The following is a 20,596-nucleotide window of genomic DNA, read 5'->3' as shown; positions in this document are numbered from 1 at the left end:
TTTGGCAATTTTTTTTTTGTGTCCTCAGAACGAAATGATGAAAATACATTTCTTAGATTGTTCAGCCAGAGATATGAGGATATTTTTTAACAAAAGATTCAGCATAGATTAATTTAATGGAAGGACTGCCTTTCTTAAGGTCATTGGGAGTAGAATTTACTTGTCAAAGATATCTATAATTGTTGGAAGAGAGTGATCTTTGTTATTTAATCGCTATGATGAGAGTGAGGAATTTTCCAATCTCAAGTGACGATATGAAAGTATTTACTATGAGGAATGAATGTCAAATTTTGTCCGTTGACATAAAAAAAATGAATTCCATTTTATTACTGGTTGTCCGCTATATCGCGATATGCGAAGAAAATATTTACCAACCTTTGTATATAAAAACCCAACTTTAGACAAATATATGTATCTAATACAAAATGATACTAGCAAAATTATGACGACTAATTTAGCAATGTTTGTGATAAAAGCTTTAAAGATCTTAGAAACCGTTGTATCATCGATTCCTAAAGACTCTAGATCAATATCACAAAACTTGCTCCGTGATAGTTTTAGGGTTCTCCTTCAATTCATTGGTGTGATTGCGTTGTCAAGAAATTCGACAAATGTAATAATAATTACTTTCATGTATATCTGTACGTCACGTCTAATAGAAACGATGCTCTATTGTTACGCATTATCGCATCTTTTTGTACCGCATGATGTGTGGATACACATTATGGGCCTTTTGTCTGTATTACAAATAAACACTATTACAAATAGACACTATTATCATTATTATTATTATTATTCAGTATTTAAATTTAAAATTAATCACTTAAAAGATATATATTTCGATGTTACATCCAATATTCACATTAGGTTTAAATGAAATACCTGTTTCAAAATATATTTAAATATTTGTTCTTATTATTTCAGTTTTAAATACATGTAGCTATCAAAACACTAGTGCTAGGTGATTATGAAAACAACTTAAATAATTCGAAATGAATAATATCTTATGAAATGGATCAATCTTGTCAAATCATTATTTCCATTACAAAATAAAAGTTAGTCATAAATCGTCGTGTGTATAGTCATTGCGTTATGTTGATATGTTATTAAAGTATGAAAGCATCACACACAATCATTAACTATGCACTCTTATGAGCGGTTTTCCACTCTTTTTGACACAAATATTTCCAGGCCTTTTCAACGTTTGTTTTTACAAGGAAGAAAAGGTTTCTATCAAGTTTAACTTATCACCCTTAATCAACTGATTTGGTAACCATTTTGGCTTAGAAAACTTGAATTCTCAAATCAAAATCTGTTTTTATTCTTAGACACTCGCATTACATGTTAATTATGACCATGTGCTAAACCACTAAATGTACATGTATCGCTGGAAACAAGTTACAAGAATTAAAATTCATTTAAATTTTCATGTAACGCATTCAGTGTTGCAGAACAATAAATATAACTTTACAACCTTAACCGTACATGTTGGAATGAAGAATTGTTTAAAATCAAAATGGTTGTTTTAATAGGTCTCAATTACTAATACGAAAATGCACTTATGTAGATCACTGGTAAAATGTCCCTTTCATTTGTTTACATGACACGTTACGTTCAGCGAACTTAGTACTATATTACTTACGCTCTTACTCAGACACAACTGAAAACAAAAAGGTATTTACACCTGTTGTCATCAATCTAAACATAATGATTTGATTATTAAACCCATTTATTAGTTTGCATTGGATTTCTTTATAAAAACACAGCTTGATTTATGACATATTCTTGACTGACAACAAGTAGACAAAATAGGCAAAGTTAATGATAATTGACGTATGCTACATGTTAAGTAATGTTGCGCGTTGGGGCTTGAAAAGAGTTGAAAATGCAAATCAGATATTCTCTAGGTATGAGTCTGCATCTAATTGATCCAGATACAAGTAAGTAATAACATTTTCCTCAACACAGTCAGGATTGGAAGAGGAGTGGTTTTGTTTTCATCTTGATTAGTGCTCTGCTTTGGATGTAATCCGTCTACGGACTGATTGTTATATGCAATCATTGTCTAGGACACACAAATCATACAATTTTGAAACGTGCTCCAACAACCGGAGTTCTATTGATTTAGCAAGGTCTAATGGTATATTAATTTCATATTGTCACCATCTTTATTTAGAATCAGCAAGACTCTATAATAAGTCTTTCAGTGAAAACCCCATGCTGATACAGCCACCCATTCAGGAGGAGTATTGATAGGACCAACTAGACACCATAAGAAGTCTTTCAGTGAATACCCCATGTTGATATAGCCACCCATTCAGGAGGAGTATTGATAGGACCAACTAGACACCATAAGAAGTCTTTCAGTGAATACCCCATGTTGATATAGCCACCCATTCAGGAGGAGTATTGATAGGACCAACTAGACACCATAAGAAGTCTTTCAGTGAAAAATCCGTGTTGATATGGCCATTGTTCAAGAATACTGATAACACGATTTTAAAAATGGCCACTGGCAGCCAGACTGATCATCTGAGCAGAACCATTTTAATTTATGTGCAACTAGACCATATAGCGAATCTGTTGTAATATTACATGGTAACATTCCAAGTAGTTTAGGAAGAGTAGTAATAACAAACATGTGCTAATGGACGAACAGATGATAGACGACGGAGAGAAAACCGTCCCATAAGCACTTCTGGTCTATGATCATAATTGTGAATAAAATAAACCCTACCATTGTTTAGAAAGATGACAAATATCTAAATTTCTGTATAAAATTTTACAAAGGAACTGACCTTGGCCCAGCAGAGAATGGCACAAATTGGTATGTATCCAATGTTGCTGAATTCTCATAGGAAAACCTCTCTGGAACAAATTCCTCTGGATTGTCCCATACATCTTTATTGTGGTGGAGATTGAGGAGTAGTATAGATACAATGGTACCGGCAGGAAACTTATGTCCATCGATTTCAAAATATTTAGTTAATTGTCGATGTATGTTAAAAACTGGGCAGTGAAAACACATGCTTTCTTTGATGACCATTGTCAAGTATACAAGCTTTGGCAAATCTTCCCTGAAATGCATGTGTCAAGGATCCCACATCAGATTTCAATGAAATTTTGAATTCAAAAAGTTGAATAGTATAATTTGTATTGTTAGTCCATGAAATATTGAATTGTCCATGAGACATACATTTGATAATTCACTTGAATTAAAAGAGTGAAAACATGTAATATGGCAAAGTGATGGAGAACATGGTTTGAATAGGGATCAGAAAATCAGCATAGTTCGAGATAGGGATCAGATCAAAATCAACATATTTGAAATAAAGATCATGCAAAATTAACATGTTTGAAATAGGTATCATACAAAAATCGATAATGCCTTAATATCAATCAACCAGAGCTCCTAATATTTCTGAACTGTTTTTGGACATTCATTCTTTCAGGAGTTGTTGTCGCCATCCCCACAAACCATTTCCACTACTCCCCACCTCACCTAGCATCGTACTTTGGAAAATTATCTGCTATATAGTTCCACCTTTGATCTTTTAAATGCAAGTTTTGAAGTAATTACACGGATATTGAATGGCTAATATGCTTACCTGGTACTCAAGCTTAATTGAGGCAGGGAACTACTTTTTCCAGGTACCTAGCTCTAATATTGGCTACTATTATCATTTACTCAACTTTAGTTGAGACCGGGAAAAGGTTTTCCTATGTACCTGTCTCTGGTATATGCTACATTAATTTTTTAGAAACCAAAAGACCACTTCGCGACTATTGCAACGAAATCGTTATGCATTAAATGAAATCATTATTTGTGTATTAGTTTTAGTTGAACAATTATTGTCCTAGTCTGGACGTGAATTTTCTTTGGCTTATTAGACAAAATGCCAAGGTCAGATTTGAGTCTTTTATGGTAATGTTTAGTTGATCAAGAAGTCAGCGGTGTCAGACATGTCAGTGATGTTTTAGTATGAGACATTGCAGAGACCTGTAATCAATATATCCAAATTGTATTATATGCTTCAGAGATTTTGACTGCATTTACTGAACATGTATTTGAGTTTCTGCCCATAATCTTCAGTTTTCACCATTAGAAGACTGTTAATGTGTGTACTGAGTTTGACGGGGAAAAAACACTTCATTAATTTCATTTTTCATTTGCATCTTCCAGAGATGTACTTAAGACCACAACAACATTATTTGATTAGTTTTAGATGAATTTGTTCTCGCTGTTTTCAATGTAGCTTTTCTGTGAGTAGGTATGACAATAATTACTGATGTTGACACATAAAAGAGGGTTGGGTTGACAGACACCTTTATTGACATCAGCAACTATTCAAATCGTTTTTGAATAAACAATAAATACTGATGCAGACAAAGAAACGAGTATGGACTGACACCTTTATTGACATCAGCCACTATACAAATCCTTCTTACATAAAACAACAAATACCGATTTAGAAAAAGAAACGAGGATGTACTGCTATCTTTATTGACACGAAAACCTATTAAAAACCTGTTAAAAAACAATAAATACTGACGTAAACAAATCAAAGATACAGACTGACACCTTTAGTGATGTCAACAACTATCACAATCCTTTTCGAATAAACGATAAATATTGATGTAGACAAAGAAAAAAGACAGATTGACATATGTATTGTCATCAACAACGATTCAAATACTTTGTCAACCAAACAATAAATACAGATGTAGACAAAGAAAAGAGGATAGACACACTGGTTTTGACATCAGCAACTATTCAAATTCTTTATCAAATAAACAATTATACCGAAGTACACAAAGAAATGTGGTTGGACTGGCACCTTTATCGACATGGACAACTATTATAATCCTTCAAAATAAACAATAAATACATAAGCAGATAAATAAAAGGGGATTGATTGTCACCGTTACTGACAGCGACAACTAATCAACTCATGTCTAAATACATTCAATGAATATTCACATAGCAAAATTTGATTTTCTCTATAGCTCTTGCAAGCATGCTTTTATGAACGAATAACAACTTTGGTATTAAATAGAAGAACAATGTTTTGAACTAAAATTCGAATTTGGAAAGATATGTCTGTTTCGATATATTTTGTGAACAACAAACATTTATCAGAGTTACAAATAAGCACAAAGAATAGGGAATATCTAAATAATAAAATAAAAAGTGGGTACCACTGCAAATCAGCTGATTTGCTGTCATGAAGGACACTGTTTACGTCTTCATAAACCTTACTCTGGATTTCAGGATGGTCAGCCAAGGAGTAGAGTGTCCATGATATAGCACTGGCCGTAGTGTCGTGACCTTTTGAAGAGAAACAATTGAATAAAATAATAAGGAAATAAACAAGAAGCACAAGATTTACTGGGACAAAAATATCTCATTTGCGCTTAAATGTTGTTGTCCGTTGTGTATAGTGTCACATTAAGATGTTACAAAGTAGCGGGTAATGTGGGCATTACTAATACTGAAAGTCATGGAAACGTATTGCTTAATGACAAATGGTGGTACTACTAATGATGAAGGTCATATAAAGTATGTCTTATTTGTAAATGTATGTATTACACCTGGATCTGAATGTTTCAGAAAGTATGGCCTAGTGGCAAATGCTGGCATTAATAATAGTGGATCAGAAGGTCATATAAAACATGGCTTAGTGGCAATGTTGGTTCTAATAATGCTGAAGATCATAGTGAAATATGGCTTATTGGCAAACCCGTGCACTACTAATATTCAAGGTCATATATAGCACATCTTAATAGCAAAATGTAGTAAAAGTCATAAAAAGTATGGCTTAGTGGCAGATGATGCGTCATGAATGCGAAATACGGCTGTGTGGCAAATGTAGGCATTAGTAAGGCTGAAGGTCATAGAAAGTATGCCTTTGTGGCAAATGTAGACTTTAATAATGATGAAGGTCATACAAAACATGGCTGTGTGATAAATGAAGGTACTATTAATACTTAATCAGATGGTGATTTAAATTATGGCTTAGTAGCAAATAAAGGCAATACTAATCCTGAATTTGATGGCCATAGAACGTATGGCAAATGTACGCATTTGTAGGGCTGGGTATCATAATGAAATATAGTCTAGTACGCGAATACAGGCAATACTATTACTTAATACCATTTCAAATATATCTTAGTGACAAATTCTAACACTACTAATGCTGAAGTTTCGCCATATATGTTTTAATGGAAATGTTGGCACTCCTACGCTGAATTTCATAGAATTAGCATGACGTGGTATCAAATTATCTCAATCCCAATACTGTTGGTCAAATGAAAAATATAAGGCTTACTGACACGTGATTGCAATACCAATGCTGAAGATCATAGAAATTCTGAATTCTGAATTGAATTCTGGCGTTACTGATACTGAGGGTCATATAATGCATGGGGCTATGTAGCAATTGAAGGCACTATTTTTGCTGGATCAGAAATGTACTAATAATTCAAGATCTGAAGTTCATATAATGTATGACCAATCTAGACATTACTAATTCTGAAGTTCATATAAAGTATAGCTTAATGATTCATGCTGGAACTATTAATATTAACGCTGATGGTCATTGACAGTATCGCTTAGTGACACTTAGTGGCAAACGAAGGCGTTTCAGTGCTGGGTCAGAAGGTTACAGAATACACGGCTTACTGGCAAATGTAAACGCTAGTAATGCTTGAAAAAAGACTCAAGTTCCTTCCCAAAATTGGAAGCACAAGCAAAACTCCTCTATATTCTTTTCTCACCTTTAACTCTTTGTGAGATGTCTTCACCATTTGTAGTAAATAATAATAATAATAATAATACGGAGGACTTAGTGTTTATATATATATATATATATATATATATATATATATATATATATATATATATATATATATATATATATATATATATATATATATATATATATTAACATGGTAAAATATTTCATAACAATCCATTCTTTTTTTTTTCATTCCCTCTCATGCATAATGAACAAAAACTCTGGAGCGATAGAGAAAAAGAATTCGGGCTGGATGAAAACCTTGAAATCGAACTTACACTAAGTTATATAAAAGATTCATTGTAATGGTATATGTACACTTTCCTTGGGAATAATCTACAGTATTTATATAATCAATGATACATAGTTGCAACAGACTGTTGACACTATACGGTAAATTTATTAGTAACAAGGCACACAAACTGTAATGTATTTAATGTATTGTTCTTGCTGTTGTTTTTCCTTAAACCTATTATAATGTTCTAAAAATCAACTGTTATTAATTAATATGAAAATGTTCTAAGGCCACCCCACCCCCTTTCAGTCTCTCTCTCTCTCTCTGGACCTTTCTAGCAAGATACGGGTGAAGATCAATGAAAAGATGAGAATATAGATAATGTCTCTGTATTTCTGAGTGATGGTACAAGTTAAGACAAATCAATCAAAGCAAAAGGAAACAGTGTGAGAGAGAATTTTATGCTCGGTAGTTAAGTTAAATCGACCAAATGGAAAGGGGAGAGAAAGAGAAACAATTTTAGGTTTCGTCGTAATGTTAATTAAAGCAGAATAACGACTTAGATCAACTGAAAAATAAATTAAAAGATTTTAATTACCTCTTGTTGGTTCGTCATTTTGCTTAGTTTCTATTCCACAATAATTTCCATCCATACGCCGGTGCTTCAATAACTTTGCATTCAGTGTTAAAGAAACTAAACATGTATTTGAAGTACTCTCCTTTCTTCATTAAACCATCTTTTATGTTTTAAAGTGTGTCTTATAGTGATTTAATCAATGTGAATAAAAGTAGAAACGCAAAAATGAAAACTATCAACTGATTAATTTTGAAAGATGAATGTGAAGAGCCACAAAAGGCACATAACTATATTTTGTAGCAGACAAACTCATTTGGGATGTGAGAAGTTCCAACACTCAGACAATACACCGTTGCTTGTAGTCAATCGTAGCTCTATTCAAAAGACAAATATATGTATTTGTAAGCGATATAAATAAAATAAATGTTTAGTATGTACAATGTTTCAATGATATACCGCTCGATGTATAACTTTTTTATTACATGGATACTTGGCAAGCCTCGTTTCCTTTTGATGAATTTTTTTATTCATCTCGAGATATATCATTGATATTGGAACATGCTATATATCTATATTTCAATATTAAATACTAATTTTAGATTTCAAATTGTAACTTCTCATAAATGTGGATGCTCTTCCTTTATTACAGATAAATATAGTAACCATAAAATCAATACTTTGTTGTCAAATATTATGGACAATAAATGTATAAACTGCAAACACGTTTCATCCCATGAAATTATTTTCCCTGATGTGTATCAACAAAACTCCTTGCAAGGATTTGCCAGACAAGAATATACAAATATTAAACGAATAACAAAACTGTGTTATCAGTAATGTAATTTTAATGAATGTTATCATCTTAAGATCTTTGCAGGTGGAAAATTAGGGAATCTTAATTTTCATGTTGATCACCTGTTTTTATTAATTTATTATCTATAATCTTCAAACGGAAATCTATGTAACTTTTCATGCACACATTTTCTCTTATTAATTTCTACTTTTTAGGTACAACTAAAATGTGTCCATATGATAATTATGCCCCAGCTCCCATCCACCTTGAAAGGAAGCTGCAAACAGAAAAGGCAGTTCCCCTCCCTTAAAGATAATACGAGTGCTGCCAGTAGAAAGGCAGGTCCTCCTCCGCTCCATATTAAATAATTACTGCATGTCGAAAATGTAGAGCCTCGCCCATCAAGCTTCACTGAGTGCAGCAAGTACAAAAGGCAGGTTTCCCACCATCCCACCTTGAAATGCATGCGAAAAGGCGGGTTTCCCACCCTCCACCATACATGTGTGCTTCAAGTAGAAAAGGCAGGTCCCAAAACTCCACCATAAATGAGTGCTGCAAGAGGAAAATGCAAATTACCTACCCCACCACCTTGAATGAGATGTGTCATATGCAGAAATAGTTCGGGCAGTAAACAATGCATCACAGTCACAGAACCGGTGAGAGTTGTCAGAGAATTCCAAGGCAACATTCATATGCCACATAGCAGAGTCATTGATGGCATCGCAAACTTCCATGGCAACATTCAAATGCCACATTGCAGAGCCAGTGGTGGCATTGCAGACTTCCAAGGCACCATTCAAATGTCCCATAGCAGAGCCAATGATGTCATTGAAGTCTTCCAAAGCAATGTTGAGATGTCGCATAGCATAGACAGTTACAGCGCTGCAGTCTTCCAAGGCAATGTTCAAATACCAGATTGCAGATGAATACAGTAGGAATTGAACAAAACTCTCATATCTCCTGTCACATGACATTGAGAAAGATTTCTTCCCTGCTGCTGTTTTATCATATGTGCAAGCTATTTAAATAACTACTACTTGCTACAGTATGAAGAGACAACCCAGGCACAGCTGATAATTAAAATGAATCATCTAATCAGATATTGGCAAAAAGATATGATGAAGTCCCGTGCAGGTTTATTGATGCATTGTTTTGTTTTTTATGTTGTTGTTCTTAAATAGAGTTGGGAAGTCAGTTGCCACATCTATTGTTTAATCCTTGTAGAATTATTCCCAAATTAATTTAATCGCATTAAAAAGTGATGAACCAACAATGAAGAAACCAATCTTCAAAAAAGTGTCCGCCACTTTTGAAAGATGCTAAATCTGAATCAAATGATCTCATTGATGTGGATATGTCTATATTACTAGTTTAGTAGAACTATTTCTTCAATTTTTCATGTTATTCTAGACAGTAAATAAATTTACTTCACGTTCATAAGAATACACCCTTGCAGGAACCATCTTGTCTTTTTAATTAACATCGATTTTTATTAATTATACAGTGTAAGAAATACAATATATGTTGAAGAAATTACATATATTACTGTATACTTACATCTTACAATAGAATACTGTTATAATGTAATTACCTGCAAACAAAAATGTATCCACCTCATTCCGGATCTCCTCATGAGTAAGGCCAACCCCACTTTCATCTTTGGCAGTCAACAGGATGTCCAAAAAATCCAGGTACTTCCTACTGGATACACCTTGTTTCCTCTGCAGACACAAGACATTATACTAGTGATTAGAGCTTCATTTCTCTTTTGGATACAAATAATACAAAGATTTAGAGAAAATACGTTTTCATATCAGCTCAGTATTTTATACACAGTGTTATATAATATACTGTCTTAAACTAAGTAACTGAAAGAAGCGAAACCCCACACGTTTGTTAAACCTTAACAAATAATGTAATGATCTAAGTTATAAAATGAAACTTCAGAGGAACTTGCAGTATTAAGAATTGAATCAAAAATAATCCTAGACAGTTCAATCACAAATCCCAGAGAATAATGTTCCGAATGAACTACAGGTTAAGAATCTGATGATGTACCAGTATCCTTGAATGTGTTGACGTACCAGCAGTCTTGATGTATCATGATAGCATTATCCAAAGTTCCTTTGAATGAATTTTTAATATCTCGAAATGTTTCATTTTCTCAGAGAAATTAAAAATTAATACAAATATGAAGGGTTTAATTTTTAAGCAATTTCTTTCATAATTCATCCAATGTTACATCATTCACACAACCATTGCTAAACTGTGGTGCACAGTATGTTATAGCAGATGTAATTAAGTTGTTCTTTTAGAAAAGGACAACATATGCAAGAACAAATTTTATAAAGGCATATTAAAAAATAACCATTTTTGTTTATGAAAGATGAACTTACCAGTGTTTCTGCTCGCTTATCAATTATTTCTTCAGCTACTTCGTGTACGTATTTGCAGTTCTTTCGGAATTTTCTTCCTCTTGAACTCAAGTAGAAGATGAAATCAGGAAACAAGTAGGGTGTCCTGGTCATAAGATATAAATTCTTACCGGCAAATATAAGTCATATCGAAGAAAGAAAGAAAGAAAGAAAGAAAGAAAGAAAGAATGAATGAATGAATGAATGAATGAATGAAAGAAAGAAAAAGAAGGAAAGAAAATAAAGCAAGACAAACTGAGAAAGAGAAATGAACTCAAACAAATGTACGCCTTCCCATGCATATTTTAAGAGCTATGATGAATGTCCCTGTACAAATTTATACTGGAAATGAAAAACTTAATCCTAGCAGAGATACCATTAATCAGTTCTTGGGATTAATTAAAGAGAAAGCAACGTTGCCATTTAGTTAGTTTTGTTATTTGTTTAAAAATTAATTTGCATCTTGCTATACAGAATCTGCATGAATACAAGGTATATTATGTAATCCGTCATTTCCAATTTCTTGTCTTAAAACAATTTATCTTATTAGATAAAGGAAATCCATCTTAACAAGTATCTATGGGATACAGGATCTCTGCCTTAATCCAAATTGTATTACTGTATAGAGGGAAATGCATCTTCATCTAAACTAACCTATGGGATACAGGAAATTTGTCTTAATATAACTTAGCATATGGGATACAGAAAATCTGACTTAATACAATTTGTCTTATGGGATACAGGAAATATGTCTTAATACAATTTATCATATGAGGTACAGGAAATCGGACTTAACACAAGTTATCATATAAGATACTGAAAATTCATCTTAACACAAATTACTTTATGGGATACTGAGGAACCTGTCTTAATAAAATTATCTTAGAGGATGCAAAAAAAATCCATCTTAACACAAATTGTCTTATTGTATACAGGAAATCAGTCTTTATACAATTATCTTATCGAAAACAGAAAATCTGTCTTAATAAAATTTTCTTACGGGATACAGTAAATACATGTTAATACAAACTATTTTATGGGATAGAGGAAATCTGTCTTAACCAAATTATACAAAGCGACATAGGGAAATCGCTCTTAATGCAAGTTTTATTTGATACTGGAAGTCCGTCTTAAATCTCCTATATTAATGAAACATGTTTATGAGAATTTTAAAATATGTTTAGGAACTTTTTGAATAACTTCACTATTTGGTCACAAAGGCTACAAGAAAAAAATAAAATAATTTAACAAGTTTGTTTGAAATCAGCATTGGTGCAAGAACATCAATTAATGGTGTATCCCTGCATTTGCTGGTTACAGATGGACATTCTACATGAATGATTCTACTCTGACTTTCAACACTTTAAGTTTTCAGTCACTTCTATACCTTGCTAAATGAAATTTGGGATAATATATGTGTTGTACTTTACTGGAATCATAGATGTAGATCTTTATACATAATGAAAATCCCTTTTACAGAAGCTCATTTAGGGCATCACCATGTTAATTAAGTTCCTTGTAAATTACCTTCATTTTCTAAAACATGTCATGACATCCAGTACATTTATATGTTGAGATATAAAAAGACTATTTTACGAACTCCAAAACTAAGTCTAGGATCTGTTGCATTTTCTGGTAATATTTGCATTTGAAAGAAATTACTAGAATTTTTATTCTAAATGTTTTCTCAGATATTGCTACATCACCCCTGTTTGTTCTGTCTTCCTATGCAAAAATGTTGAGGTTCAACACAATAAAATTTCTTTCTTTTTAACTTTAAATGCTGCTTTCTATTGAATGCACCCGACCATCTTTACTGTTAGCATATAAATTAGCAAGAAAAAGAACAGCTCATTGGTTCAGTTAGTGCAGTGAAAACTTTAAAGACAGGTGTCAATTATATGGATTGTCTTTCATGACCTGCTATAATGTGTATAAGTTTTCACTCTAATTATAGAAATTGGAGTTGTGTAAATCAGATCAATACTTTTAGTTTCACATTGATGGGTACATCAATCACTAATGAAACATAATATTGTTGCTAATTTAACAAAATCGGCTAATTTCAAGATAGCTTTCATAACTTGCTGATATGCAAATGATATATTGTACACGCATGCTGCTAAAACTGAATAAATATTTGAAATCTTATGCATCTCAATAAACTGCAACCAAACAAAACTGTTTTCATTAGAATTTATAAAGAGACTACTGTAAATACATGTTTAATATTTATCAACTGTAGTTTATATGCATATGTATTCAATACTCAGTTAAGATTGTTTGTATTAATCTTTTGTCATATACAATGGATTGATTATACACACCTGTTTCTAACACCCAACGTCTCACTTATTTCATGGACAGCTACTAAATATGGAAGCGTCTCTCTGGAAATACAATAACATATTTAAAAAGACGTGTCGGTGAAACATAAATGGACCTGTGGACTAGTGGTTAGAATGTCCACCCCGGATGCGAAGGAGGGTGGGTTCAAACTCTGGTTGAGTCATACCAAATGGTACTAACAGCTACCTCACTTGGTGCTCAGCTTTAAGAGGCTAGTGTTAGGACTGACTCGTTTGGTGTCAGGATAATGTGACTGGTGGGATATCATGCTACATGTCTGCGGCATGATGCCCAAGTACTAGACATCACTTTAAACTGCCACACTACAGACATCATAGCGATATGACTGGGAAATTGTTAAAGCTACGTTAAAAATCTAATTCACACACACGCATACATTTAGACTATAGATTGATGCGAACCACTTGAAGTTTAATGTGACTGTATTCATCGAAAGTATCCCTTACTATTTTTATGATTGTAAGACGAACAACAATAATGAGATAGGAACTTAACAAGCATGTGTAACAAAAACATTGAAAAATACAATATACATCACAGTGACCTAACTGGAGGATAATGACACTCTTTTACTTAAGATCCATTACCTTTAAAACCAGTGTTCAAACAGTGGAAGGAGGTCACAGTGTACCATATTTATTGGCTTATATGTTGAGCCCAGCTGATCGGTATCCTGATGCATCATGAAAAGGCAGATCAGTGTATAAGTTTTCTTAATTTGGACATAATTTTTAAACAAGTATATAACGTAATATAAAATGTAGTAGTGAAGAGACACGTCCTAGTAGTTGGCACAGTGGACATATTCAATCTGAACACTTAAATGCTTTTTGTGGAAAATCCACTTTGGAAATGTTGCAATGGAAGGACCCAGTACAAAATGGGGAATATTGACAGAATCAAATACCGAAGTTTGCAAAATAAATTAGTAGCCTATTAAAAGTTTCATAATAAATTGCGGGAAGTATGTACAAAAGTCAAGTAACAGAAAGTTTTATAAGTACAAACTTGAAATGAGAAGCATATAAATGGTTTGGACTAGAGGAAATCGTTCAGTCAATGAGTGGCCATGGGGAATGACAATGATGATGTCTGAAATATTGATCAAAACTATCCCAAAGTATCTTATATGTGTAAGTGTGATCTGGAATTTTAATGTAGCTTTAGCAATTTTCCACCCACATCGCTATGATGTCTGCAGTATAATGATGTCTAGCAGTGAGGCATCATGCCTCAGACATGTAGCACGATGTCCCACCCAGTCACATTCTCCTGACACCAGGCCAACGAATCCTAACACTAACCTCTTAATGCTGAGCGCCTAGCGAGGCAGCTGCCAGTAAGGATTTTACACGTCTTTGATATGATTCGGCTAGGGTTCGAACCGGCGACCACATCCGACTAGGAGCTCTAACCCCTTAGGACACCAGAGTGGTCTAAAACTGAGCAGCAACGCAGTAACTACTTTTATTAATTGTAGTGAAACCATAAGATCCAGCCACGGTGGCAATGAATAGCTGACAACACCAACTGTAATCGACATGCATCCCATAGATGGGGAGTCATTGACTTCCAGTTGATTCAAAACAAAGGTGATTTTCGTTGACATGAGTAAGCTTAAAAAGTCTTGGTTAATCTTAAACTAGCACTTTTATTTTGTATTTGAGGTAGACATGAGGTGGGTGGGTGTTGGTTTGAACCCCTTCCAGAATAAGTATTGTTTGTATACCATTGTAAAACTCTCAGCAAGGCAATTTACTTCAACTATCTCAGCACAATATGGCCTTCAATTGTGCATGTACTGTTTTAAAAAAAAATAGTTTTGCCTCTGCCATAGGAAGTACACCTGTCTGAATAGGCACTGTTCAGATTAGATAGTTAAATATTTACATATTGCCATGCAAAGTTACCTTCAAAGCTCATATTATGCTCATAGAATCAAAGCTGATCATGGTGTCATATGGATGAGAGTGCATCACTCTCCCTCTAGATGGGATGCCAATATATTGCGCATTAATCTCCAAGAGATAGAAAAGTACCTGTGACGTCTCATAGCATTAAGAGAAGTGGCTTCAAAAGTATGAATGTGCTGGTACTACTCCACAGCTGGGCAAATGAGGACAATGTAGGCTTTTCTGTCATGACCTTATCATCATAGGTCACCACTAGTCCATATCGCATTACAATAATTCCTCCATAATTCACCACCACCACAACCATCGTCCAGTATCAGGTGGGCTTATCCATGAACAAGTCTTTGTTAGATTTGACAAGATTTTGTTAGATTGGACAAGGCTTTGATTGAAGAAAAGCTTACAATTGTCTAATGGGTAGGGATGCGCTTAACATGAAACATGGACTCATCACTGAAGAAATAAGGCACAAATTAGTCAAGTAGTCTAACATTGGACATGGACCAGACCATAGCACTGGACACGTACAAGACCCTAGCACTGGACACGTACCAGATCCTAACTTTGAACAAGTACCAGACCAGAGTCCAAAACCCAATCCAAAGATATTGCCAGTGAAATTATTGTTCAAAACCTAACAAGCATTTTTCCTTCACTTTAGTAACACGGGCACTATTAGCACACTTTAGTAACACAGGCAATATTAGCACACTTTAGTAACACAGGCAATATTAGCACATTTTTAAGTATGTAAACACCTTCAGAAAAACAAATGTAAGAACAACCATATATGGTCTACGTTTAATTATGTAACATCAAAACTCTGGAACTCATTTCTAAATATAAGCCGATCTTAAGATATATTTTAAGGATCCTCTGAGAATGTTTTAAAAATATTTCAATAATGATCTTGGTGCTGCTATTATGACAAGATATTTTCCGTTATTAGCCTTTTGGCATACTTGCATTGAAGTTTTGGGATGCGTATTCCTTTATATGTACATGAGCTGCTTCAGTTTTGTTGCATGCACAGTATGTTTGATCTTAGTTGTTTTAAATCTCTCACCTTATGTTTAGTTCAGTGTGTTTTCAGCACCCAAATAGGTATTGATGTTTATTTTGACTGGCCTTAACTAGAGTGTTATAATTAACTTCCAATTAGCTAAGCTCGTATGTCATAATTATAAATATAAGTACATTGCATTATAGTTTCATGTACACGCACTTCTGTCCTTTAAATTCTCATATATGTAACCTGATAAATTCCATTATCAACATGTGTTAGAAGTTAATTGTTAATCTAATTGTACCGTACTATTCAGTGATTAGGTCTGACGAGCTAATATTTCTTTTTGCTTTTCATCATGCATACATCTAAATTATAACATGTTAGAAACAAGGATGAAGCTCGGCCAATGAGAGGCATCATTACCTCATTAATACATGTCGATCTCACCTATTACAGAACCTACCTCTGAGATTATGATGATATAAGTGTATTTGCCAACCTTGATCTAAGTTCAATCAAAATTTGGTCTCCAGAGGCAGGCTCATTCATTCTAACGATTACATGAAAACAGCATAATCTATTTGTTGACATTTACATGCAAGACAAAATCTATTTACGATTAAAATATTTGTTGCATCATTCGAAATGGCCACATATGGTTTCAAGATGTCAAAATGGAATGCGGGAGTGAGCAAACGTCATGCCCGAGCCCAGCGAGCGCCTTCTGCTATCAGCAAACCACGTCCTAACCATGGTAATAGATGTCTGTATGCACCGCCATATCCAGTGGGCTTACCTGGCTAATTTAATTTTATTAAAAACTTGTTTACTTGGAATTGAGTTCAGGATAATAGTTTTATACTTGGAAACATCATGGTGTACTCGGTCTAAATGGTTGCTAAAGTTTAAATAATAAGCAAACCTGATATTGTTTACGATTGTATATATACATCAGACTTAATTACTACCACCTTATCACCTTTCTAGTATAATAAGTCCTTATCCCTATGGTTTGTTGTAAGTCAGAGGACTTATTTACTTAAATAATTCATTGGAATTTAAAAGAGATCATTGACATTATGGTTCAATCACTATTATTTTATTTTTGTGAATTCACTCACCATGATACAACAAGACTGTTGGCACATAAGCACAGGTCATTGGCACATTCAAGATCTACTTTTGGAATACTATACTTTGGGATTTGTTGTCAAACCTTCAGGAATATTTGGATTTAATTCACAATAATAAGTTCTTTTTAAACTGCTACTTTGCATTATAGGTAAATAAATTAATTTTTGAATTTTACAAAACTTGATGGCTTTTGCTTATTTGTTACTTAGTTTAAGGATATATAGTTGTAGCATAAAACTGGGGAAACTCCACTGGGACGTCAATTTCTAGAACATATTTCAGAAAATTTCAATTTGTTTTGAAATTTAATTCAATATTTTTCTTCAGAATTTTCTTAGTATTTCGTATTATAATTTTTGAGAAATGTTTAGTAGTTAAGCCAACAATATTTCACGATGTTATCTAAAGTTGAGACTTTGTTTCAACTCCTCCCCCCCCCCCAGGAAGGGTTAGAATTCTTTGATCTTGGCAGACATTCTTCTATTTTGAAACAATCCATGGTAAAACAGGAAATAAAAATCATTATTATCCAGTATTTGGTAAAAAAAAGAAATGTTTTGATCAGAATACTAATTTAGAAATATATTATGAATGATTATCAGTTGGTACCTGACATATATCGACAAATGTTTAGGAACTGTAGAAGAAAAGCTGGGCTAATCGATATCGAATTTGGAAGGAGAAAAGAATAAATATTTGGCAAGTGGTGCTTAGTCAAGAAGGTTGACCAAGATTAAGATAATCTTGGACATCTGATATTAGATGAAGAGTTCAAATATTATGTAAATAATTATGTCAAGAACAACCTTAATGAAAACAATACAATGATTGGGTCAAACAAACACATGTCTGATTTTATTACGGAGAAATTTCAACAATGTTCAAAGGTTATATTACTCTTTTGTCATCATGCCATGCCTATCCTATTACAATATTACGAGTCACAGGAGATACTCAGATTCGGTTATTATGTGATACATTGCCTTTATCAAAAAGTCTTCTTCTAGAGAAAGTGTTCTTATTCAGGAAATAGAGTACAAATTTGTTAATCTTCATCTCCTTTGTGTAAATGTTTCATCCAACTTAGCCGCAGGACCCATGACAGTAGGAATAGTGATTTGTTAACCCATCAATGGTATTTATCATTAGGCAATGACCTATCTGGAGGAAAGGTCGTGAATAATCCACTTGAAAACAACAAGCCTTCTTCGGATGAGAAAGTTGATCCTATTGAAAATGAAATCCCTGATAGTTACCCCGCTTGTGCAGTTAATGGAGCAGTGCAAAGAGCCCTCGAGAATCAGGAATTACTCCATTAGCTAACATATGTATTGCTCAGTCGTTTCAAGAGGCCACCTTTACGCCTTGTATTGATCACAGTGACCTTCTTTTAAATATGCGTTCGCTATATTTTAATTAGGGGGTTATTATGCGAAAAATTTCGTCCTTATGAAGAATTGAAGACCACCTAAAGTACCTGCTGGTGACGAGTAGCCTGTGAAACAAACAATTTGTTTTCAAGGTCAAATCGACAGGAAATTCTTAGTCTAGCGCATTAGGAGTCCAAAAGACTTATCACAAGAGCTTGAATATTTTGTATTGGCCAAAGATTAAAAATGATGTTTCTAAATAATATACAGCTTGTCACACTTGTCAAAGAGTAGGAAAACGCAAACAGAAGATACCTAAACCTCATATACAACCTATCTGAAGAATCATTTATCATAATACTGATAAAAAAATGCAACCAATGCTTGCTGAAGATAATGTGTGCATCAGCAAGATTTCCACAGGCAATGCCTTTGAGACAAATTACAACTTCAATCATAGTAAAAGCATTGAATATTTGTCACATTTTCGGCTTCTGAAAAAGTCCAGTCAAATCAAGTGTCAAATGCTATGCCTGGAATTTCCCAACAAGTAATGTATAAATTAGGTATCCAACAATATATATCTTCTGGCTATCACCCTGAAAGTAAAGGGACTTACGTCTAAATATTCGCCATCTACAACGACACCTGGAAAGATAACTTGGGAACCATTCGAAAATTATTTGATCAACTCGGTTATGCAAATTTGACATTTTAGGTAAAAGTGCATTTTGCTTCTGTTATATTATCGGACATATTGTAGGACACGGTCAAGTTAAACCCGTAGAATGTAAGGTCATGGCCACCTCTGAATTACCAGAAGCTTTAATAGTGACTTTTCAACACTTTGAAGTGTATATTAAGTTCAATCTCTGCTCCGATTATATTCGGTGATCACTACCCCATTACTCTCATTAACAAAACAAATAAACAAAATTATAAATTGCTGAGGTCGAGTTTGATGTTGATGGAATACACTATTGACATTAGGCACATCAAGGGAAAAGAAGAACTTTCAAGTGTATAGAAGTTTTATATTTTTGCTTCATGCATATTATACGTCATTCATAAGACATGTACCAATCTTTCAGATGTTAAGTATGTTTAATTTCTATTATGTGATTGAGCTTGGTACATAATTGAGGGTGTAAGTTTGGACCTAACTGACTAATGTCATTTTATTAAAATATCTTTGCTTATATTTGAGCTCAGGACAAATTGTTTTCGCCATTGAATAACCATGGTCGCCCTGATCTTCGTAAATAGTTTATTAAAGTTTAAGTAAACGAATCTGAAGTTGTTTATGATTTTGATGAAAATATCCATCGTATTATAAGTCAAATATCACTCTATATATAAGGTTATCTATTACTGCTTTAACATCGTTCTGGTGTTATCAGTATTTTTGTTGTGTCTAGTAATAATGTGGGAGAATTTATTTATTTAAATTATTCATTCGAAATATAAAGTGCACATTTACTTTATGGTTAAATCACTAGTTTGGATTTATTGTGGATTTACTCGGAGATTTTCAAATTATGTTATTGTGATACATCAAGACTGTTGGTACATTAGTACAGTCGAGGATACTGGTATTATTTCGTAACACCTCTGGAATTTATTCGGAACACTTTGTACTTTTGGTTGTGTAATAAAACATTTAAGACAATTTGAGATTTAATTCGTACTATGAATAAAACTGCTGATTGACTCTATAGTCCGCTTGCGATAATTATTACTTATGACCATATAAGAAAAGTTCTGAACAAAATGAAGAAATAAACTAAAACATTTACCACTATTGATGCCGCCGATGCCGTCTGAGGAACAATCGATTTCCATATCTATGCTAAAGCTAGCGAGACAAAAAGGAATGACAAGCTTGAAAAAGAAGCAAAAGGACATGCAGGATGCGCACGAGACAATTAAACTAGGAAGACATGAGAGCTGCAGAGGAATAATCCGTCTGAAAATAAAGGGGGAA

The 20,596-nt window shown here is 33.5% G+C and overlaps 1 protein-coding gene across 1 annotated transcript in view; it reads right to left on the bottom strand.

The window, feature by feature from the left end:
* Positions 1-20,596, bottom strand: part of LOC149781817 (cytochrome P450 4B1-like) — a 46,157-nt gene that overhangs the window by 9,171 nt on the left and 16,390 nt on the right. Inside the window, exons 3-7 of the mRNA XM_089935990.1 lie at positions 13,144-13,206; positions 10,799-10,922; positions 9,994-10,123; positions 5,200-5,329; positions 2,799-3,077 (exon numbers count right to left, since the gene is read on the bottom strand). Of these exons, the coding sequence (XP_089792116.1) occupies positions 2,799-3,077; positions 5,200-5,329; positions 9,994-10,123; positions 10,799-10,922; positions 13,144-13,206 (726 nt within the window). The remainder of the gene's footprint in view (positions 1-2,798; positions 3,078-5,199; positions 5,330-9,993; positions 10,124-10,798; positions 10,923-13,143; positions 13,207-20,596) is intronic.

Source organism: Sinohyriopsis cumingii, chromosome 15 (assembly GCF_028554795.1).
Source record: "Sinohyriopsis cumingii isolate HCF-2022 chromosome 15, ASM2855479v2, whole genome shotgun sequence".
In the NCBI taxonomy this organism is placed as follows: domain Eukaryota; kingdom Metazoa; phylum Mollusca; class Bivalvia; order Unionida; family Unionidae; genus Sinohyriopsis; species Sinohyriopsis cumingii.
Note: the sequence above shows the minus strand (reverse complement) of the source record. Positions and strands in the feature narration are given on the sequence as shown.